We start from the raw sequence: 17221 nt of genomic DNA, 5'->3' as shown, positions 1-17221 counted from the left end.
TAGTTTTCTTTCTTTGTGACATCCTTGTCTGGTTTTGGTATCAAGGTGATGGTGGCCTCATAGAATGAGTTTGGGAGTGTTCCTTCCTCTGAAATTGTTTGGAAGAGTTTGAGAAGGATGGGTGTTAGCTCTTCTCTAAATGTTTGATAGAATTCGCCTGTGAAGCCATCTGGTCCTGGGCTTTTGTTTGTTGGAAGACTTTAAATCACAATTTCAATTTCAGTGCTTGTGATTGGTCTATTCATATTTTCTATTTCTTCCTGATTCAGTCTTGGCAGGTTGTGCATTTCTAAGAATTTGTCCATTTCTTCCAGGTTGTCCATTTTATTGGCATAGAGTTGCTTGTAGTCTAAGTTATTTTTGTTTTAAAACTGGATTCTGAAGTTTAAAGAATATTTAGAACTGAAAGAGATATTAAGTGTTGTCCAGATAGGCACTGGACTGAATACTTTCCAAGGCACTTCTAATTTTCATATTCTTTGATTCTATGACAGACCTCTGGTGAGCAAATTAGTTTTAACAATTAGTTTATACAATAGAGTACAGAACAGAACTCTATTATTTGTAATCATTTCTTCCAGCCCCCTGGCCCTCCTTCTACCCCCTTCCCACACCTTAGCCTTCTTTCTCTATCTTAATGCTACATAACACTGTTCTGTGTCATGGAATCAGATGTCAACATCCAATGTGAAAGGTTCGTTCTGACCACAGTCAAGTTTTCTCCATTGTTCCTCTAGATTGTGTCATTAATCCTGAGTGTTTTCTTGAAATAACCTGTCAAAGAAACATCTTTTAATCGTCCTTTTCCAACTCTTACATTTAGGGCAGCCAGTTCCTATTTCTTCCCTTAAAAATGGTCACCATGTGGTCTCAAAGAATGGGTAGGAGTTGAAGGAAGGGGCTTTGTTTTCCTTGGGAGATGCAGTTTTAACAGGAAGGGTGTTTTCATTGCCACTTTGATCAATTCAGCAACGGCGTAGGTCAGTTCTGCACAGATGAGGTGCTACCAGCTCTTCTTCCTTGGCAGTATAAATAAATACATTATACAACAGTGAGATGAGTCTGAGTTCAGCTCTGGGCACGTGGGTTGATGGCTTCTCTGTGTCCTTCACTACATCCTAGGGCGAAAAGAGAAGGGGTCGTGTCTGGAACCTTGCACTGATCTGTGTCCATGTCTTTTGCCTCAATACAGGAGCAAGAACTCCACCTTTTTCAGTGATGAGGAAAGATGCTCTCTGGGGGTCCCGGGAAGTGACAGGAAAGCTGAGTGTGCCAGCTTCCTCCACACGCTTGCTCAGACTGACATAACATCTGTCTACCGGCTTAGTGAGTGTTCGCTCCTCAGACCCTGTGAAAGCCCAAGCTCCTCAAGATTAAGGGAGTGTTCCTAACTAGAAACAGAATATCTCTAAAGTATAATCCTATGCATGACTGTGAGGCTCTGACCACGGTTGAGTTGATGACCTGGGTCATATTTGATTAGCAGCATTTTCACTTTGCATTTCAGACAGTTTTGGAGTTGAGGGGGACTTGCTGCCTAGAAACTCTGAGATGTGATGAAATCAACTCAGCTATAGCATGGGAGGCTGGCCATATTGAGCCTCCCATTCTAATCCTGGAGAAGAAAACTTCCTGAGTTGTCTCTGAGCGTTTTCCTTCTAGGGCTGAAGTTGTCTTGTAATGAAGTAATTTGTCAGTAATGAAGGTGGAGCCATAGAATGTCATAGCTAGAAGGACCCTAAGAGATGACTTCTCCTCTTATTTTACAGATTAGGAAACTGAGGCCCAAGTGAATTAGTGCCTGAGCCAGGATAAGAACTGCCCTCCCCTATCTTCTCATCAGGACAATCCCTACTTCACCACACTGCCCCTGACACAAAATGACATTGGACTGTTGGGTGTGTTTGCTTTGGGTGGGTGAGGGACCTCAGTGCCTAGCACAGTTTTCAGCAGTGTCTGAATGACTGAGTGAATGAATGATACTCTTTTCTTTTACTTTGGGAGGGGCCCACTGCTCTGTGTCAGGAAGTGCATTCATTGGCAGGGTTTGAGGAAGGATTCCTGTTTCTCCTATCTCTTCAGTGATGGTGATGTTGTGTCTACTCCTGTATGGCCAGATTAGATGGCACACATTTCATGGGTGCAGCCAGAGATTCTGAAGAAGGGACCCTCAGGCCAGCTCCTGGAGCAGAGGTGGGAATTGGAGAGTTTCTCCCAGATAGGAACATCTGTGAAGAGCACCTCACCCAGGCATCAGCACCAGCCCTGGCAGCACTATCTTGCCACAAGCCGATCACACTGCCCCACCAGGCTGAGCCAGGAAGCTGAAGCTATGAATGCAGCCTGGTAGGCAGGAGGTCTGAAAGGTGTAAAAATCAAGGACTACTTGGGGTCAGCCTTGAAGGCAGGGTGGCTATAGGCTTGGATCCAGGGTATCTGTCAATTGTTGATCCAGTGGTTGAGAGAGGTCCAGGGGCAGGTCTCAGGCAGTCTGTTATCTCTTATCTATAGACCAGGAGTGCAGCTCTGCTGGGTGCAGGGCTGCTCCTTATGGCTGCACAGGCTATCCCTGGCACCAAGGCAGCCAGCAGAGGGTGCATCCTACTGGTAAATTGCAACTCCCCCAAGGCCTATGCCCTGTAATTCTTCTTCCCAGAGGAAGCATTTTTTTGGTAACTCATGCATCATTTGTGCTCTCGGTGGTCTTGGCCTGCAGAGAAATGATGGCATAAGACTGGCACGTGTTCCGCAATGTCAGGGAGGGCCAGGTGCATGAACAGCTCTCCAGAGCCCAGCTCTCTAGCTCTGCTGCGTTTGGCTGTGGGACCTTTGGGGGTTGCAGATCTTAAGTATGTGCAATGACACTCACAGAAGAAGCCTTCCCTAGAGAATAGCAGGTGGAGGCTTGACTTGGTGAGGGGCCTGCTACCCTCAAAGTGCACTGGAGAGCTCAGAGTGCAGGCACAGGTGGCTGGCTATTGCTTCTTTACCAGGAAGAGGTAGAATCTTCTTTCTAGCAGCCCTTGTCCTATGGAGCATGAACCTGGCCTTTGCCTCCACAAGCTCCACTGTGGCTGCTTTAGCCAAAGGGGTCAGCTTCTTTGCTGCCAAACCCCAGGTTGTCTTCTTGGTTCTCACCTTGTCTTAGTTCACTTTTATGTTAGGTGGCTGCACCGTAAGCCACCTTGCTCTCCTTGACTCCTCTTTTCTCTTTACAGACTGCCTTTTCAGTCTCCTTCATTGGCTCCCATCTGCAAGTAAATGCTGAAGTTTTTCTGGCTCATTCACAAGTCCCCTCTCCCCACTCCTCCCCCACCCGCTTTGTGTTTCCTTCCAAATCCTTTTTCTGGGACTTTGACCCACTCTTTGTGACCTGTTGTCACAAATCCATATTTGCAAGTCTCCACTTTTCTCCTTGGCCGCAGATCTATTTCATTCTCTGCTAGAACTCCTGCAAGTACCGCAAACTCAAAACGTCTAAAACTGCTCAAGACGGTCCCTTCTCCCACCTCATCCCACCAAGGTACTTCAGGGAACAAAACTTAGGAACGGTAGATGCTTCTTTACCTTCTTTTCTTCATTATTTACATTTAGTCACCTCATCTTGTCAAATTTACAAAGCACATTGTACACACTGAGTCTGTCTGTTGAGTGGATGGATGCTGAATGAATGGAGGAAGGAAGAAGGAAGGCTGTACACACATAAATGGGAGGCAGTGCCACGTGCCACAAAGTGCGCTGCCCTTGGAGTTCTGTTCTTGGCTTTGTCATAAACTTGCTGAGACATTTGGGCCTTCAGATTCCACCCCCTGCCACCCCCCCCATACCCACACCTCTTGTCATAGAGCTCATGTTTCTGGCTTTTCTTCTCTGACTCTGTTCTCCTTTCTACCTCAGTTCCCAACTGTAAGGTGAGTGGGTTAAACAAGATGATCTTCAGGTCCCTGCAGCATTGATGGTGAAGGGAAGATGCTGCCTAGTACCTTAGGGATGGCAGATGGTCTGAAACTGAAACACAAAGTGTCCTAAGGGGCCACTGGTCAGGGAGCACCTGTAGGCATAAGCATACTGGGCCATTCTGACCTAACATAGGTTCATCCTTCATCTCTCTCCAGGTGGGTTTGAATCCATCCAGAGTCTTCCAAACGATCTGAGCGGTGAGTAGAGATCATGCTGAACCTGACCTCCAGTCCTACAGGATAGCGTCCTGTCCTCTTGCCAAGAGCTGGCCACCATAGTTGCAGGTACTTAGGGTTGCTCAATTCTGCCTGTCCCTTACAGCGTCCCAGCCCGAAGGCTTCAAGGAGACCCGGCCTGGTGGAGCCTGGGAGGAGCATCAGGCCATGGGCTCCAGACAGTCCAGCAGCTCCGAGGACTCCAGCCTGGAGGAGGAGCTCCTTTCAGCCGCCTCAGACACCTATCACCTGCCAGAGCCTGATGACCTCGATGACCCGGAGCTGCTCATGGACCTGAACACCGGTCAGGAGGAGGAGGAGGCTGAGAACTTCACCCCCATATTGGCTTTTCTGGATCACGAGGGTTATGCTGACCACTTTAAGAGCCTCTATGATTTTTCCTTCTCTTTCCTCACGACTTCCTTCTACAGCTACTCTGAGGAGGATGAGCTCGTGGCCTACCTGGAGGCCTCGAGGAAGTGGGCCAAACGGAGCCACATGACCTGGGCCCATGCCCGGCTCTGCTTCCTCCTGGGCCGGCTAAGCGTTAGGAAGGTCAAACTCTCTCAGGCCAGGGTGTACTTTGAGGAGGCCATCCACATTCTCAATGGGGCATTTAAGGACCTATCCTTGGTGGCTGCCCTGTACATCAATTTGGCGGCCATCTACCTGAGGCAGAGGCTGAGGCATAAAGGCTCGGGCCTGTTGGAAAAGGCAGGTGCCATGTTGGTCTGCCTGCCTGACCGGGAGTATAGTGCCAAGAGTGAGCTGGATGTGGTGGCCTATGTGCTGAGACAGGGCATCGTGTCAGGCAGCTGCCCCCTGGAGGCCAGAGCCTGCTTCCTGGCCGTCCGATTGCTCCTAATCCTCGGCCGGCACGACGAGGTCCTGCCCTTCGCTGAGCGCCTGCAGCTCCTCTCTGGACACCCTCCCACGTTGGATGCTGCAGCCACTATCTTGAGTTTTCTCTATGACAAGAAATACCTGCCACACCTTGCGGTGGCTTCTGTCCGGCAACGTGGTACTCAGAGCACCCAAGGGATGGCCCTTCCAATTTGGCAGGTCCACCTGGTCCTCCAGAACACCACCAAGCTCCTTGGCATCCCCTCCCCAAGCTGGGGTGAAGTTTCTGCCCTGGCGTGCCCAGCACTCAGGCAGGCACTGGCTGCCTGTGAGGAGCAGGTGGATCAGAGCACCCAGAGGACGCTGTGTCTCATCCTGTCCAAAGTGTACCTCCAACATAGGTCTCCTGATGGCGCCATCCACTACCTGAGCCAAGCCTTGATGCTAGGCCAGCTGCTGAGTGAGCAGGAAGCTTTTGAGTCTTCCCTCTGCTTGGCATGGGCCTATCTCTTAGCCAGCCAGGCAAAGAAGGCTTTGGACATCCTTGAGCCACTCTTACACTCCCTGAAGGGGACAGAGAGTGTTACCCAAAAGGGAGTGGTCCATAACCTCCTGGGACTCGCACTTCAAGGTGAAGGCCGGGTGAACAGGGCAGCCAACAGCTATCTTCGGGCCTTGAACAGAGCTCAGGAGGCAAGGGATATGCGCAACCAGGCGGTGGCTTTGGCCAATCTTGGCCATCTGACCCTTAAATCCTGGACTCAGCAGCCAGCCAGGGACTGTCTTCTGCAGGCTGTGCAACTCTATTCTAAACTCCAGGCCAGCATGGAGACAGACATGGAATTAGTACAGGTGCTTCTCTGGTTGGCCCAAGTTGAGGTGTATCGACACCAGCTGGCCAGTGGCCGCTTTTGTTACGAAATGGCATTGCTGTTTGGATTAAGGCATCAACACCTGAAGAGTGAGTATATCCCATGCTGCTGGGATGCTTTAGAAATAGGTGTTAGAAGACATTTTTTCCATTATCTCCACTCATCTCATCCGTGTTCCCGCTTTATGTTCAGGTCAGCTTCAGGTCACCAAATCCCTCTGCCATTTCTACAGCTCTGTGTCCCCAAGCCCCGAGGCATGTATCACCTACCACGAACACTGGCTGGCCCTGGCTCAGCAACTGAGGGACCGGGAGATGGAGGGGAGGCTGCTGGAGTCCCTTGGGCAGCTCTATCGGAACCTAAATACGGCCAGGTGAGTCCAAGCTCAGGGATAATTCTAGAACATCTTTTCTTCCTTAAGGAGAATCAGTATTTCCCTAACGAAGTCAAGTCCAAATGCACATGATATGTTTATGGCATCGTGGAAAAGAACGTGGTCTCTGCAGCCACATTGCAAACTCAGTGCCATCCATCACTTACTAGCTGTGTGACTTGGGGCAAGTTTTTACACTTCTCTGTGCCTCCGCTTCCTCACCAGTTAATGCACATGGGGTATTTGGAACAGTGCCTGGTAGACAGGGCTCAGTCATGTTGGTTATGTTACAATTACCTGTGTGTTTCTATAACAACCTATCAAGTGAATGTGGCTGAGAGTGCATAATTCAGAGAGGTGGCAGTTACACTGAGGACCGTGGAACCCTCAGGAGGTCCTCATTACCTGAGGAAGTTGGTATTAGAGAAAGGACCAATGTAAATAAATGCACAGGAAGCAGGGGTGTAAAATTACACAGTAAAAATTTTTGATTGGAAACTTACCTTTAAAATGAAACTGGAAACGATGAAACTAAGTTTATTTTCACTTTTCAGTTAAGAAGCTTAGGTTATCACCGCAACTATGCACTAAGTTGTAGAATAAATACACAACAAAAGAACTGTTAACTTTTCAGCTTAATTGTGTTGACAAAACTGTATAATACCACAATTAAACCTCCTTTGTTTTGTGATTGACTTTTAGCACTCTCTTAGAAAGACTCATTTTTGCAAAAATATCCCAAAACTTAACTTTCTATCCAAGCCTTTTTTTTCACCCTTTGATATTTAAATTATTCTCAAGTGGATTATCCTGCCATCTCTTGATGATTTTCCCTTTTCTATCTCTTTACTGGTCAAATCTGCCTGATCCTCATTTGCCAGTGACATGGCCTGCAGTTCTGCTTTCTAACAAGCCTTTAATTGATTCCATTAAATTCTACATGGTTGCAAGATACTTAATTTCACTTTGTGACAGATTAGCATTGTAACATTGTATTCATAATTATGACTGACTTCTGATGTAGAGCAGGGATAATTGCTAGTGTTGAGCAGAGAGAGGTGATTGAGGAGAAGCTATTTAAATGACAATTTTTGCTTTTCTAGGCAACGTGGTAACTTGGGCACCTGGTCAGTCAGATCACTAATAATCAGATAACGAATTCTTTCTCTCTCCCATTCTGTCTCCCTCTCCCTCATCTCGTCCCTCTCTTATAAGAATCAGGTATCCTCCAAATATCCCATTGCCTTTAGTCCCAGGAAGGGAGTTTTGGATCCTTGCAGCCTTTGAGGGGACAGGAAGTCTGGCCCCAGCCGTACCATGCTTCTATTCAGAACACCTTAGGAGTTTGTATGGTTTTGGAGCAGATCCAGAAGGTAGGCTTGAATTAACCTTAGAGATGAAATAGTCATATATTCATGGTGAGGAATAGTGAGAATGGGCTTTGGGAAAGCTGACTTTTAAGGGACTGGAGTATGGGGGGCAAATATGTGTCAGGTTTATTGCCACCCCTCCCTGTGTACAAGTTCAGTCTCTGATGAATCACTGTCCAGTCCACCTACCCAACTGCCATCCTTTGTTCACAGCCTTCCTCCCACCTCCAGTTGTCAAAACCCACTGAAATCCTAAGGGGGAAGCCAAAGAGTAAGCCCTGGATGCTCTCAACACAGAGTGCAGAGGCCTTTCTTAAGGCAGTGTGAAGGACCACTGGACTTCTTAGGTGACGGGAGTGATAGAGAGGAGAGAAGGAGTGGGGCTGCGCTTGCTCCAGGAAGTGTCTGGAGGAAGTCACAGGCCACAGAGCAGGGAGAGGAGTGACCAAAACTGCATTAGGAGTCAGGAAACCTGAGCCTGCCATGAGCTAATAACATGTCCTTAAATAAGTCTCTTGGTTGCCCCATTTATAAGGTTAAATTGAATGAGGTGCCTTCTAGTTCTAAAATGTTAGGTCTAGGACCAGCCAGCTATGCTATGCTGACACCGGCAATAGCCCTATTAGTATAAGAATTCCTCCAGAGAGTCTTGAAGTTTGGAGGCAGATTCTTAAAGATGTGGGGCTTCAAGATCAGAGACCTAAACTTTTTGGGGTTTTGAAAGACTCTGCAGTAGCTTCAGAAGGTCTTGATGTAGTGACTATAAACTCCATCTGGGCAGACCTCATGTCTGTCATAGAACAGGGAGACATACATGTTTGTGTGGGCAGCCAAGTAGTTAGTAAATTATTTATTTAGTCCACTAGCTTACAGCCCTGAGCTGCAGGCTGCACACTGACTTGGCTGACTTGGCTGCCAGAGAGGAGATTCAGATGGAGAATGAGGGAGTTTGCCCGAGGGAGCCCTTGGTTTCTTTGCTCAGGATTCAGGTAAGGGAAAAACGGTGCTTGCAACTTGGAGGCAGACTTTCTGGTCTTTAGTGACAATTACAGTCAGCAGACGGCTGTCATTGGAACCTCAGATGCCCTTTCCAGACACCTGTTTAGAACCTGGCCTACAGAGCATTAGCTACAGAACAGAGTGGGTCTTTTCTCAGGGAGTTTGCACTGATAAGGACCCAAATAACAGATAGTGAACTGGAATATCAGGGATTACCACCCAAATCAAAAATAAATTTTTTTCCTAAAATTTAAGTTCTTTAAAATTCTATTATAATATTTGCTTATGGTAAAAAAAAAAAAACACCCAGTACTGAAGGTTATAGTTAAAAAATAAAGGTCTTATTGCAACCTCCCTTTCCCTAAGACTCTTCAGAAGTAACTACTTAAAGATTTTTAAATATCCGTCATGAAATATTCTATACATATGAAAGATTATATATGATACATGTTCTCTATATTAAATATATGTTAGGTATATATAATTTGCACATTTTTAGTTAAATGGGATTATGATAGAAGCTCTGTTATATAATATACTCATGTTACTTTTTTCATTTAAAAATATCACTATGAAATGTTGATCCAGCATTTTATTCCACTATAGGAGCCCTTCTGATGTACTGGGTACTGTGGTAGATGGTGGGGAATTTAATAGTTAGGAAAAGAATTCTCAAAAGAACTGTCCAAAAATGGAGCAGTCTACCCTATGTAGGAGAGAGTGTGTTATCATTGCAAGTATTCAAGTAGAGGCTGGTTACTCAGGACTCTTATAGAAGAATGCCCTGAATTGAGCTTTTTATAATAGCTTTATTGAGATGTAATCATATAGCATAAAATTGTCTTTTAAATATACAGTTCAGTGATCTTTAGCATATTCACAGAGTTTTGTAACCATTACCACTATCTAATTTCAGAACATTTTCATGGCTCCCAGGAGAAACCCTATACCCATTAGTAGTCACTTCTCATTAACCCACCCCTACCTAGCCTGGCAACCACTAATCTACTTTCTGTCTCTATGGATGTGCCAATTCTGAACATTTCATATAAATGGAATCATACAAGATACGGCCTTTTGTGACGGGCTTCTTTCACTTTTGGTAAAAATGTTTTCAGGGTTTATCCATGTTGTCACATGTATCAGTACTTCATTCCTTTTTATTGCTGAGTATTAGTCTGCTGTGTGGATATATCATGTTTACTTATCTAGTCATAAGTTGAAAGACATTTGAGTTGTTGCAACTTTGTGGCTATTATGATCAATGCTGCTGTGTACATTCCTGAACAAGTTTTTGTGTGAATATATTTTTCCAATTCTCTTGTGTGTGTACCTAGGAGCGGAATTTCAGGGTCATATGGTAACTCTATAGTTAAACTTTCGGAGAACTGCTAAAGTAGCTGCACCATTTTGCATTCCTTTGAGCGAAGTATGAGGGCTCCAGTGTCTCCACATTCTTGCTAATACTTGTTATTGTGTGTCTTTTTTATTTTAGCCATCCTGTTAGGTATGAAGTGATATCTCATAGTGGGTTTGATTTACTTTCCCTAATGACTAAGATGTTGACCTTTGTTTCATGTGCTTACTGGTCATTTGTATATCTTTGGAGAAATGTCTCTTTAAATTCTTTGCCCCGTTTTTGTGGTGTTTGTCGTTTAATTTTTGAGCTGTAAGAGTTCTTTATGTATTCTGGTAAGAATCTCTTATCAGATATATGATTTGCAAATATTTTCTCCCAACCCATGTGTTTTCTTTTCACTTCTTAGATGGCATCTTTTGAAGCACAAGTGTTTTTAATTTTGATGAAGTTCAGTTTATCTATTTTTTTAATCGTTGCCTAATCCAAGGTCACGAAAATTTACCTCTTTGTTTCCCTCTAAGAGTTTTGTCATTTTAGCCCTTCCATTTGGGTCAATCAGCTGTTTTGAGTTAATTTTTGATTATGGTGTGAGATAGGGGTCCAGTTTGATTCTTTTGTGTGAATATCCAGTTGCCCAAGTACCACTTTTTGAAAAAATTATTTTTCCCCATTGAATGTTTTCAGCACCCTTGTTTAAAATCAATCGACCATAAATGTAAGGGTTTATTTCTGGGTTCTAAATTCTATTCCATGTATCTATATGTCTGGCCTATGCCAGCCTACACCATTGTGTTTATTATTGCTTCATGGTAAGTTTTAAATTGGGAAGTGTGAATCTACCAAACTTGTTATTCTTTTTCAAGGTTGTTTTGGCTATTTTGGGTCCCTTGCCTTTCCATATGAAATTTAGTGTCAGCTTTCAATTTCTGCAAAGAAGTCAGCTGGGATTTTGATAGGGATAATGTTGAATCTGTAGATCAATTTGGGTAATATTGCCATCTTAACAGCATCATGCCTTCCAATTCATGAACCTGGAATGTCTTTTCATTTATTTAGGTATGCTTTAACCCCTTTCAACAGTGTGTTGTAGTTTTAGAATATTATTTTTGCACTCCTTTTGTTAAATATTCTGAAGTAGTTTTTGATGCTATTGTAAATGGAATTGTCTTCTGAATTTCACTTTCAGATTGTTCATTGACAGTGTATAGAAATACAGCTGATTTTTGTATGTATTCTTTTTATTTCTGTAATTATTTCTGTTAGTAGTAATGTCACCACTTTAGTTCCTAGTCTTTTATCTTATTTTTCTTGATCAGACTAACCAAAGATTTCCCTTTTAAAAAAGCTTTTAAAAGAACCAACCTTTGATTTTATTGATTTTCTCCATTGTTTTTCTATTCTCTACATCTTTTTTTCTGATTTAATATTTATCATTTTTCTTAATTGTGCTTGCTTTGGTTTTACCTTGCTTTTTTTTTCAAGTGTCTTAAGGTAGAATGTTAGGTTATTGATTTGAGATCTTTCTTCTTCTTTAATATAAATATTTACAGCTACAAGTTTCTCTCTGATCACTGCTTTCACTCCATTTACTCCTGTTTTGGTGTGTCATATTTTTGTTTTCATTCATCTCAAAGTATTTTCTAATAGCCTTGTGATTTCTTCTTTGACCCCTTGGTTATTTAGGAGTGTGTTGTTTAAATTTCACATATTTGTGAATTTCCCAAATTTCCGTTTGTTATCAATTTCTGATATCATTCAGTTGTGGTGGGAGAACATACTTTGTATGATTTCCTTTTAAATTTATTGAGAAAGGCCTACCATATGGTCTATTCTGGAGGATGTTCCATGCATACTTGAGAGGAATGTGTATCTGCCATTCATTGCATTGTTTTTAGAGATGTCTGTTAGGTATAATTGATTTATAGCTAAAGTCTTCTATTTCCTTTTGTTCTCATGTCTAGTTGTTCTATCCATTATTGAAAGTGGGGTATTTAAATCTCCAATTATTGTGGTTGAATTGTCTATTTCTCCCTTCAAGTGTGTCAGCTTTTTCTTCATGTACTTTGAGGCTCTATTTTTAGATGCATCATTTTTCTAATTGTTATGTCTTCCGAATGGAATGACTCTTTTATCATTATAAACTTTTCTTTATTGTCTTTCCTGGCAACTTTGTTATTTTTATCTGATATTAGTATAGCAACTCAAGGCCTTTTTGGATGTAGTATCCAAAAGTTTTCCATGCTTTTACTTTTTTTTTTTTTTTTTTTTTTTGCGGTACGCGGGCCTCTCCTGTTGCGGGGCACAGGCTCTGGACGCGCAGACTCAGCGGCCATGTCTCATGGGCCCAGCTGCTCCGCGGCATGTGGGATCTTCCTGGACTGGGGCACGAACCCGTGTCCCCTGCATTGGCAGGCTGACTCTCAACCACTGCGCCACCAGGGAAGCCCCATACTTCTACTTTTAATCTATTTGTGTCTTTGAAACTAAAGTGTATCTCTTGTAGACAGCATACAGTTGAGTCATATTTTTTGTTATTGTTGTTTTGTTGTTTGTTTTTAAAAATCCATTCTGCCAATCTCTGTCTTTTGAGTGGAGTGGTCAGTCCATTTACACTTGATGTAATTACTGGTAAGGTGGGATTCATGTCTGCCTGTTTTGCTATTTGTTTTCTATGTATCTTATATCTTTTGAAAATTCCTCCTTCTTTCTTTTGTGTTAAATAGATATTTTCTGTTGTTCCATATTAAATTTGTCATTTCTTTTACTATGTTTCTTTCAGTTCTTTTCTTACTGGTTACCCTGGGGATTATAATTAACATCTTAATTAATAACAACCTCAGGGGTTTCCTTGGCATGCACACAGTTTTTTTTTTTTTCGTTTTTGTTTTTGTTTTTTTAAGAAGATGTTGGCGGTAGGAGTTTATTAATTAATTTATTTATTTTTGCTGTGTTGGGTCTTCGTTTCTGTGCAAGGGCTTTCTCTAGTTGTGGCAAGCGGGGGCCAATCTTCATCGCAGTGCACGGGCCTCTCACTATTGCGGCCTCTCTTTTTGTGGAGCACAGGCTCTAGACGCGCAGGCTCAGTAGTTGTGGCTCACGGGCCTAGTTGCTCCGTGGCATGTGGGATCCTCCCAGACCAGGGCTCGAACCCGTGTCCCCTGCATTAGCAGGCAGATTCTCAACCACTGCGCCACCAGGGAAGCCCTGCACACAGTTTTATACTTGTGTGGTCTTTTATATTCCTGGGACTACATTGGAGCCTTTCAAAGCCTCCAATGGACATTTCATTTCCCAGCTTTTCCTTTTTTTTTTTTTTTTTTTGTCAGCTTATTGTTTGCTCCAAATGTTTTCACCACCTCAGACAGCAGCAATGTTAAACAATTGCTGCTGATCTTTTTGGACAAACACCTCAGGGAAAAGATTGTTTTATACTGAGCGATCTCTGAGTTAGTTTATATAAAACAAGCCATGTGAGTGGAAGCTTTCAGTGAACTTCCAAGCAGGTAAAATAGTGACAGTTCCCTGGGGAATAGAATGCTGGGGAATTCCACACTCATTGTGCTCTTTTCAATGGCTGCTAGGCTGCTTGTTTTCCCAGCTACCATGGCTTTTAGTTTTTAAGGCTGTCACAGAGCTGGGGAGAGAAGATGTCTCTAGAGCAACTTAAAAAGCAACAAAAGTCACTGTGCTGTTGTTCTTGAGTAACCACTCCTTGAATAGTTGCAAGCCTTTTGTTAATTTCCAGAGTTCTGAAAAGTTGGTTGTGACAATTTTTGCCCACGTTCTCATTGCTCTTGTGGGGGATTGATTTTTGGAGGTCCTTAGTTCATCATTCTGGAAGTTGATCCAGATTAGGATTTTTTAATCCTAGTATTCTTTAATTCTAATATCTGAGATTCTTATTTGTATAATTGGGAGGAAATAAACATCCACTTTTCCTCCTTTCCCACTAATATGAGTGATACTAAGAGGAGATGGGAAGTACCTTAGGTGTCAGAGGAAGCCTCTGCAAACATCAGGTGGTTGGTTATCCCTTTTCAGGATGCTCAGTTCATCAAGGAGAACTGCTATTAATGCTATATTTATTTAGCATGTATAAATCACCTACTCCTACAAAGCCTTCATGAAAAAAAAAGAAAAGAACAAAGACCAGCTAACAGATGTAGATTAACAGGTGTTTCCATGCACCTGGAGGTGGTTACTGTAATTTTGCTCTAAGCTTCCTGGTAGCTGAGGTAAAAGGGGAAAAACCATAGGAGGCTCCCACTGTCTGATAAACGAATATAAACAAATGTATCTGTTGGAGCAAATTTATTCCTGGCACTGATTTCTAGGAGGAATTTATTAAGTGGGTTTTGATGTACTGGGCACATTTTTTCAAGTAAACTACCCCCATGGGATTTCCATTCTCACAAAGCTCAAAGCCATAGCAGGCAAAGGCAGGAAGCGTTCATGGGCAAGATGACAGGCATCTGCAGGGCCAGGTTTGGAGGGAGAGGAAAGAACACTTTCAGCTGAGGGTTGGCGCATCTGTCAGGGGAAACTTCATAAAGGTGAGAGCATTTAAAGATGCCCTGGAGGGCTAGGAAAGATTTTGAAAAGTGGGGAAGGGTAAGAGAATACCATTTTGGGCCAAGGGAATAGCCATAGCAATGGAAAGGTGAGGATACATTTGAAAGATATTCCATACGTTTCGCAGGCTGAGTTTGATGTTTCTCTGGGTATAGGTACTAAAGGAGAAAGAGGACTACAGCCTATCCCCCAGGAGGGGGTGGGGAGGTTGGTTGGGGGTAGGGGGTTGCAGTGGGCCTCTGGACTGGCACAGTCAGTGTCCATATTGAAAATGATGGTCATAATAGTAACAGAAGGCATTCAGTGAGCATGCACTAATTACCAAGCAGTGTGCAGTCTCAGGATGACCATATGAGGGAGAAAGAGTCGTAGAAGTTGAGAACTAAAGAAGTCGAGTAACTTGCATGAAGCCACACAGCAGAGATTGATACCCAATCTGTGTCTAGAACAAGAGTCAGCACACTAATAAAAACTCAGATAGTAAATGTTTTAGGCTTTCTGTCCATGTGGTCTCTTTCACAACTACTCTGTTCTGCAGTTGTGTGAAAACAGCCATAGATAATATATAAATGAATGTGGCTGTGTTCCCATAAGACTTTGTTTACAAAAGCAGGTGGAAGGCTGGATTTGGCTCATGGGCCATAGTTTGCCAACCCTTGGCCTAGAGTGCTTGTTCTTAACTACTCTGTATGTATTCTGCCTGCTCAGCCAGTAATTTTCACCCTCAGTAAGCAGTAGGTGTAGATGACTGTATGGTGAAACCTCTCAGAATTGTATGGATGAGAATGGCCTCATTTGTCATCTGCTCTGACCTCTGCCTGCTATGGAGAGTCCAGACTGCTTATACTACCTGCCTCACTGGCATTAGCGCAGATCCCTGAATCCCTAATTTAAGGTGGTTTTCACCACCCGTTACTGCTTTTTTACTTATTTATATTCCTCCTATTTGAAAGGTTTTCTCTAGGGTTTAGTGATGGTGGGTAGTAAGGGAGAGCAAGTAGATGGTGAAAACTTTGGCTCAGCCTTCAGAGTTTTGTCTTGGGACACTTTGCTGTCCCTTTGTTCAGTACCTTCTGAGTCTTGCTTTCTCTGCCTTCAGGGTGATGACTACAGAATTTAGTTTGATGAAGTTTTTCAGTCTCTCAATGAGAAAGGTCTTTAGGGGGTCTTGTCTTCTGTCTCCAGGTGACACAATACAGACTGTACTCTAGACTGTCTATAGACTCAGTTCTAGAGCTGAACCAGGTGGGGTCCATGAGAACTTTGTGGCTCTATTGGATAGATTCAACAAATACTTGCTGAACATCTACTATGACCCAGGCACTGTGCTAAAAACTGGACAAATGAGATATAGTCCCTGAGCTCACAATGCTTATCATCTAGTTCAGGAAGTAGATATTATATACATAATCACCAGAGGTATCACATAAATGGTGCTAAGTGCCACAAAGGGTGTGCATATTGTTTTTTAGAAAGAAATGCCTTGCATGCAACAGGTCTTTGCAAAATAATGATTCTTTGCATGTGAATACAATAGTAGCCTATAAGTCGTTATTCCTGGCCTTTATTCTTATCCTGTGCATCTTACTTCTGTGGAACTGAAAAAAAAAAGCTTCAATATTTGGTTTTCAGTATAGTTAATATGACTAATCCCTAACATTTTTAGAATCATAAACAAGGAAAGAATTGCTTTTGCTGAAACGTTCTCGTTTGATCACGAGGCTAGGAAGTACACCACCACCCAACTTTTGCCGATGGGGGCGCTTTGTTCAGGGTGTGAGGTAGCTTATGTCCTTCAAAATTTTGAAGTTGTTAAAGTGGTAAAATAAGCAAAACCTTCCCACAAGCTGATTTCTGAGCCAGAAATTGAGCACTGCTTGAGGGTTTGTAGGGGGCTCTGGAGTCCGATTCTCAGGGTTAGATCCTGGGATTTAGATCGCAGGGTTTATTACGTGGTCTGTGTTACTTACCCTTCAAAGGCTTATTTTTCCCATTTGTAAATAGATATGATAATAGTACTGCTCTCTTAGTGGTGTTGTGATGATTAAATGAAATTATGCATGTAAAGCCCCTAGCACATGCTAAGTGCTCAATAAATGTTAAGTAACATTTGCTGCCATTGCTGTTATTACAAGACAAAACAGCAGGAAGCTCAACATAAAACTTTAGAAGTGAGCAGTACAAACATGGACACGTTTTTAAAAACCCACTGGGTTTCTTTATGTACAAAATGAGCTAAGAACTCTCATGGCTTGGGGTTTCTGTGAGGAGTAAATGAGAGAATGTGTACTGAAAATTTGTATCGCAGCACCTGGCCCAAGGTCAGCCCCTTGTGAGTGGCAATTCTCATTATGGAAACAGGATAAGACCAGTTAGTGGAGTCTGGGCTCTGGCCAGAGGTCAAACATTCATCCAGGCAGGGCAGGGATCTGGAAAACCCCAGCAGGGGTTGGTAAGAGGAAGTCTGGGAATGCAGGTGTATTGAGGTCACCTCACCACAGGCTTATGGCTGATGTCCACACAGGAAGGAAGAAACAAGGACTCAGCCACAGAGATTGAACTTTGGGGGCAGGAAAAATGAGAAAAAGAGAAGACTCAGGGTTTGATAGGAGAGGAGATACCATGCCAGGGCCCAAGCATAGCTGGCCGGGAATGCA

General features: G+C 43.3%; 1 protein-coding gene across 6 annotated transcripts in view; it reads left to right on the top strand.

Annotated features, from left to right (window-relative positions):
• Positions 1–17221, top strand: part of SH3TC2 (SH3 domain and tetratricopeptide repeats 2) — a 60687-nt gene that overhangs the window by 30879 nt on the left and 12587 nt on the right. For 5 of the 6 annotated variants that reach the window (XM_060093605.1, XM_060093606.1, XM_060093604.1 and 2 more), the window contains 4 exons: positions 1193–1326; positions 4116–4157; positions 4282–5979; positions 6083–6263. In XM_060093605.1, coding sequence (XP_059949588.1) covers positions 1193–1326; positions 4116–4157; positions 4282–5979; positions 6083–6263 — 2055 coding nt within the window. Of the gene's footprint in view, positions 1–1192; positions 1327–4115; positions 4158–4281; positions 5980–6082; positions 6264–12297; positions 12420–17221 lie in introns of those variants that run through there. The other variant, XM_060093609.1, reaches the window with a different exon arrangement.

This window comes from Mesoplodon densirostris, chromosome 3 (genome assembly GCF_025265405.1).
Source record: "Mesoplodon densirostris isolate mMesDen1 chromosome 3, mMesDen1 primary haplotype, whole genome shotgun sequence".
In the NCBI taxonomy this organism is placed as follows: Eukaryota; Metazoa; Chordata; class Mammalia; order Artiodactyla; family Ziphiidae; genus Mesoplodon; species Mesoplodon densirostris.
The sequence above is the reverse complement of the archived record's forward strand: the minus strand, read 5'-3'. Positions and strand labels throughout refer to the sequence as shown.